Consider the following 6,563-nt stretch of genomic DNA (forward strand, 5'->3'; position numbering starts at 1 on the left):
TTTGTCGGCGGTGACAGCTCGGCCGACAGTCGGCGCGTGGCGGCTCGCGGAGCGCGCCTCGCCCGCCGGTCCGCCGCGCTCACAGCCGACAGAGATCAGTGGCGATTACGGGTAGCGCCAGGGCGGGCCCACGCAACAGAGCTGCTGTGACGTAGGTCTGGCTCGAGCTGCACGATGGGGAAGGTGAAGACTGGGTCAGAGTGTGGGCAGGGGTGAGGCGCGCATCTGGTTTGGCGTGAAGGCTGAATGAGTAAAATGAACGGATTGCGACGGCGTGTGGGCTGCGCTTTTGGTCAGCTTTCTAGGATACACCAGGCGTTATCGATAGAAGCTTTGATAGAGACTTGGCCGCGTCAACGTGGGATGGGAGCGCTTCATTATAATTTTAATCTTTAAAAGCTCACTTGGCATCGTGCCAGCCACCGTCCTCCCTTATCGGGAATGAAACGAACAGCACAAAACTTGCGAAGTCACCGTAGTGTCTGTGCGATAACAACCGTTATCAAAGGCTCGATGGCTTTGCTGTACGTCTGAGCGGAGGAGCTGTTTTGTACGAAAACAGATGCTTTTGATGGGACAGAATAAAGTCGGAACGGGTTTTAAATGACGGGAACATGTAACTACAATAGGAAATCATCCAAGATGCCTGTTATTTGATTTAACGCTTGAAATGATGTATTGTTATGATATGCTATCAATTTAACATGAAAAACAACCAGGAACAGCAAACGTGAACGCGTTTCAAAATAAGAGCGGACATCCCTAGAAAACAAACACCCCGCACAATATCTCTCAGCAATCTGGCGTTCGCGGGAGCATGTCAATGTCGGAATCCGGAGACGTCTGCCGTTTTGGAGTGGTGTGGGCCCCCTCCAAACCGTATAAGGGAAATCCGTCTGCTGCTGCTGTCGCCAGGCTGGCGACTACCCTTAGGGCCCCAGGGCCATGGAGACGGTCAGGTCAGTGAAGGACATGTGGAAGCAGCGGGTGAAGGACACGTCTGAGGTCCGTGACGATATCTTGCAGACCGACCTGGCTCGCCAGGTCGCACCCTGATACTGAACTGACTGTGGTCAGGTCGCCTGGTCATCGCAGAAGCGGAGCTCCTTCTGTTGATTGAGTGGTGTGCTGCGATCGGTGCATTTCTTGCTGAGCTCCGTTGGACAGATGATATTGGCATGTCCGGAAAGGGCACCTGATGTTTGACTGCACAATTGTTGACCGTGCAGTTAGACATGGCATGAAGCACTGTGCTTCATGCCATTCAAGCACACAGGGACAGGCGCATTCCTCGGGTGTCAGTCAACGGCAGCATGGCTTAGTTTGGTGGGCTAGTAGTCACTGGTCACCCGAGTGCTCCTGTTTCCTTACTTCATGATGCCATCTCATGTCATCGGATTCAGCTATCTGATTGATTGTTTTCTGTAACTGAATTTATGGCTGACGAATCTTGTTAGTGCAACTGACCCTCATGAGGCTAGGAGCCATGTTTTGTACCCAGCCGTTACTAAGATTTACCCTAGGCAAGTTTTACCGGCTAAACACAGTAAACAGGCTGTCATAGGTGGCTGGTAGAGTGAAAACACGCATTGGCCATGTGATGCCTAACTTGGTGCAGGCGAGTGTTCAAGGAAAAAAAATTGTTCAACGGGAAAAAACGCTTCCAGCATTCGTGAAAGAAGCTTGCAGTCTCTTTCAGCCGCCAAGTCCTCAAACATCGTAAACACCCTTTCGCCGTGTACTTTCTATCCAGGAGTAATTATACTCTAATCTATTTAAGCCCTCGTTAGTACGGGATGCGCACTAACCCGCTGCCATCACGCGCTGCTTTAAATGCTATCTATCCTTCCCCCCCAGTCCCCGCCCACCCCTTGCCATACATGGACGGGCCATTGCCAACCACTATCTAGCATATCGCCTGCCAGCGGACCCTGAAAGGATTACGAGAATATATTTACCGGCGAGGTGGTGACTCACTCGTGGCATGTCCGCTAGCACAGAAGCGGCTGCTGGGCATTGTCCTGGGATACGCCGCTGTGTATATGGGGACAGGCGCCGAGCCTTGAGGAACGCCGGTGGTCTCGGCCGATTGGGATCGTGACGCGACAAGAGCCGGCTCCGCCAGACATCGTGACATCTTATTGTGGGATCCGGTCTCCTCCGAGGCTGGGTGGTGACGTCAGCGCTTCTGCTGCTCCCCTCGGCTCCAAAAATGTCCCGTCGTGGTGGGCGGCGGGCGGACCCGAGCACTCGACTACGGCTCTCAGCCCGCCGAATCGAATAACTTTTATCGACACAATCGGAGGCGTGTCTATTTGGAGCGTGATGGCGCATATTTTCAGCACGGTGGATGGTCTAAAACCTCAATACTGAGGAAGCTGTATTAAGTAGCCTCAAGAAGTTCCCTGGGGACCAGAACGTGACTTGTTGGAAATTCACCATTGGAACTGAGTGAGATTTTACCACATTCGCATGATATCAGACCTCGGACTGCTTATGACGTTGATCAAAGGGATTCCGAGTACCATCCGGAAGTGCGGTCATTGGAAAGTCAGCCCCCCTTCCCCCACTTCCGGTTTCAGCGAACCATGTGCCACGCTTTCTTTCTGGTGATATCAGTGATCAGGACATTCCATCATACTTTCTTACTGTTATGCAATGGCGCGTAAAGCTAAGGATTTCATTGGGTTATTGTGCTGATGTAATCCATAACGACGCCTCAACAGCGAATTGGCTCGCAAATCATCCCAGCGCACTGTAACAAACATTGTTTTTAGTTTTGTGTAAGCTGGCTACCTGGCATGACCATAAGTTTCATTATGGCTCACATAGGTGACAGCTAGATATTCCAAATGAACTGTTTTTATGTTTGCTTTGGCAAACATTGAAATGTCATGTCAATAATCATTCTCATTATGGCGGCCAAGGTGATTTATAGCTATCAGAAGCAGTTATTATTGTTGGAGCAGGTCCTTGGACTGCTAGCTTACCATCAGTGTCACTCTTTCATCAGGTACAGTAAATTACCACTCTAGCCGATACTTCTGACATCAAAGCTGTGAGATTGATATAATATATGAGTTTATTATGTTTCCTCCTTGATCACAAGATGTCTATAAACTGACGTGAGTACAATGAAGCAAACGCATTGCGCCAATGAAAAATATAGAGCGAGCGTGGATGTACACTGGCGATACATCGCTTGGACTAGGATTGGGAGAAAGCTCGCGTAGCTCTCCGAATTTGCAGCGCTTCACCGCACGTGCTATCTGGGTTCAAAGAGCTCTAACACGGCGCTTCCATTCTCTTTGGTCCGTCTGTCCGAGATGGGTTCCACACCCTCGCTATAAGAACATCACATCCATCGCTCCGGTCACCAACACGCTCTTGGCAGATCAACCGTCCTGAAAATGTAGCACTGTTCTCATTCCTCGCGCTCGCTCATGCGGTCACTCGTTCCGTCGCGATTTCATTCTTTCGCTGCACATTAAATTACACAACATATCACAACAAGTCTTAAATAAAGGGTGGCAGTGGAGGCGGGGCTAGCGCAGCACTCGTGTCGTCAGTAGCGCCGATATCAAGGTGGCAGCAACGAACGAAAGACTGGAGCCGCTTGACGACTCCGAAAAGAGTTTATCTGAACGCGCCGTTGTCAATGGACATCCCATCCACTTAACGGCTGACAATGACGGCACTGGACTTTGCACTCGCATGAGACGGTCGTCGAAGCGCCAGAACTGACGTCCCTTGAAGAAATAAGTGAGGCCGCCGTATTGGAAGGCGGCATCGAGTTTGTAGGGCACCCCGTGCCACACACTAATGTCCCGCGGATAGTCCAGCTCCACCTGGCCGACGGCCTCGTCGAAACGCCAGTACATGTCGTTGCGGAAGAGGTACGTCTTGCCGTTGTGTCCCCAGACCATGGCGGCGTCGAGGCCGTCGAGGCTTTCGGGCAGTCCGAGGGCAGTCAGTGGCTGCGGGTAGCCGGCCTCTGGCGTGTTACTGTTGTACACCCAGAACTGCCGACCGATGAAGATGACGATCTTGTGGTCATGTGGTCGCTGGTAGATGGCGTCGATCTTGGTGAGGTTCTCCGGCAGACCGTACCAGAAGTTGAAGATCTTGACTGGCACTGGTTTGTGCGTGCCCGAGTACTGGTTGATGCGCCAGAAGTACTGGCCCGAAAAGATGAACGTCTCGCCTCGGATGACGCTGATTGCGTCGTAGTGCGTGTCGCACGCGTCAGGACGCGCCTGCTCCGGTCGCGTGGGCCGCACGCGAGGCGAACGTGTCGTGGTGCGCCGACGCGGCGGCTGGGTTGGCCGCGGCTGCGGCTGCTTTCGCGGTGGGTAGGGGTTGGGCACCAGACGTGGTTCCGTTCCGGAGACGCCGTACATCTGTTCCAGACCGAGTCGGTCGTCGTCGGGCAGTTTGGCGTCGTCCGACACACTCTGGTACCACGGGAACATGAGCGCGTCCTGGCGCGACGAGTGTGACAGGCCCAGCGAGTGGCCGAACTCGTGCGCGGCGACGGCGAACAGGCTGACGCCCTCGCGCTTCTTCTCCTCGTGGTTCAGGATCCAGGTCTCGGCTTCGTCAAAGTGGGCGTCACCGCCGCGGCCGGTGCCCGGGAAGAAGGCGTGCGCCAGGATTTGGCCCGTGCCGTCGAACGGGTAGCCGTCCTGGTGGTAGCCCGTGTGGAAGCTGATAATGATGTCGGCGTCAGCGCTGTGCACGTAGGTGAACGTCAGCACAGAGGCGTCCGACCAGATCTTGAGTGCTCGCGCCAGCTCATGGTACACGGTCGTTGAGTCCAGGTCAGGAGTGTGCGACGCCACGGTCCATGTAAGATCGGTCTTGTCCCACTTCTGGCCTTGGAGAGCGTAGCGCTTGTGGCGGCGCCGGTAGCGCTTGCCGCGGCCGCGCGGCTGCACGTCGGGCAGGCCACAGCGCGGCTTGGCGAACTGTCTTCGCGTCAGCTCGTCCACCACACCAGTCTCGGGGATGTGGGCGTAGCGCTGGAACTGCCGGATGGCGTCCGTCAGCTGAGACTCGTCGCGTAGTGCGCCAGTCTCACGATCTGACTCGGGCAGGTAGCCGTAGTGCATTAGCTTGTTGAGCGCGTCGTCGTCGATGAAAGGCGCACGCCTCGAACGAGACAGCACTGATGGCCGCACGGTGACCTTAAGTGAGACGTCGCGAGGCAGTCGCACATCGGCCTTCACTGCAGGTGGAGCACCGGTCGATGGAGTCGGCACAAGTGCTAAAGTGGTGAGCAATGCTAGCGCCAGAGTCCGTGCACTGTTGCGCGCACTGGCGGCCGGCCGCCGCGGCTCTGTTTGACCCTGAGTGGCCATGTTGGATCGTCACCGCTCGGCGAGGCGACGCGAACCACACCCGAGCACTGCTGGCGGCGGACTGCGCCGACACCCGAGGTCGCACCGTGTTATACGCGCTGCGGCACACGCACTGCACGCGTCGGCGCCGGTTCACGTGTGCGCACGACCTGCGGTTGCGATGGTAGCACGCTCTGAACAGCGGCTGGCGGTCGACTGAGTCGCTGGCCGCAGGTGGCGGCCATGTAGCGGCCTCTGCACGGGTGGATGACTCACCCTGAGCGACCGCCGGGCCGCACTGCCGCTCGCCGCCGCCGCCGCCACCACCGGACCGGCCCCGTTGACGCAGCGGCGGCGTCAGCGCGCGGAGCTGGGAGGAGGGTCGGCTGATGGCGGCGCTCAGTCGGGCGCCAGCGCTGCGCGGGGTCGCGCGCGCCGCCCGGCTGCCGGTGGCGGGCCGATGTGTCTGCCGGCGCGGCGGCGCCGGGGCGTTGGCCAGCGTTGTCGGTGCCGACGGGGCCGTTAGTGGCGTGCTGGCGCCCTCGGGCCGCGCGCCCTCTCCTCCCTCGCTCTCGCTCAACTGGTGTATCGGTTGACGACCAGACATGTGGTTTTTTTCTTAGACTCGAGAGATGTTACTTTCTTCGGTCATGAAATTCCCAAGACTTTCTCTGAACTTCTCATGATACGATTCCTTTATGGAATGCTTGAGGGGTGTTTCTATTGTCGCCATTTCCTAAATTCTGCCTATTACTTCAAACATCAATAGCTGTCATAACGTTTGTTTTCATAGTGATTATGACAACAAATCGCTGTCTCCGCGCCAAAGAAACCCAGAATAGCAGCGCCGGTACTAATCACTACCCCGTCGCTTTACTGAGAAGTGCTTAGCGCCCGATCGGCTCTGTCCACCCGCCACCGCTGCTGCCACTGCCGACTGCCGCGCCGCCTGCTCGTTTATTTGCAGTTGAAGGACATTGACAGCCGGATGACCCGTGGCCCTGATTGCAGCGCCCCTGGGGTCGTCGTTCATGACGAGGTAGTGGTCCAGCGCCCATTCTCCGACCGCGCTGTTCGTCGCAGCGCGCCCGTGCAGATCCATGACTGTCACGGAATGACCCGTCCCAACTCGTGTGGGACACACGGGTCCCCCAGTCCCTGTGGGACGCACCACGCGGCGGCGGCAGCCCCACGCCCCCGCACGCATCAGTACAAAGTTGGACG

At 56.4% G+C, this 6,563-nt stretch overlaps 1 protein-coding gene across 1 annotated transcript; it reads right to left on the bottom strand.

Annotated features, from left to right (window-relative positions):
* Window positions 1–3,064: 3,064 nt before the first annotated feature.
* On the bottom strand, window positions 3,065–5,638 carry LOC122365606 (matrix metalloproteinase-2-like). Its single transcript, XM_043336963.1, has one exon. The coding sequence runs from the start codon at window positions 5,358–5,360 to the stop codon at window positions 3,546–3,548; it is 1,815 nt and encodes a 604-aa protein (XP_043192898.1). The 5' UTR covers window positions 5,361–5,638; the 3' UTR covers window positions 3,065–3,545.
* Between the last annotated feature and the right edge of the window lie 925 nt (window positions 5,639–6,563).

This window comes from Amphibalanus amphitrite, unplaced genomic scaffold, assembly GCF_019059575.1.
Source record: "Amphibalanus amphitrite isolate SeventyFive unplaced genomic scaffold, NRLGWU_Aamphi_draft 000750F_arrow, whole genome shotgun sequence".
NCBI classification, from domain to species: Eukaryota; Metazoa; Arthropoda; class Thecostraca; order Balanomorpha; family Balanidae; genus Amphibalanus; species Amphibalanus amphitrite.

Excerpts from the sequence above, each read along its gene's own strand:
- LOC122365606 (XM_043336963.1), bottom strand. The coding sequence starts at position 5,360 with ATGGCCACTCAGGGTCAAACAGAGCCGCGGCGGCCGGCCGCCAGTGCG.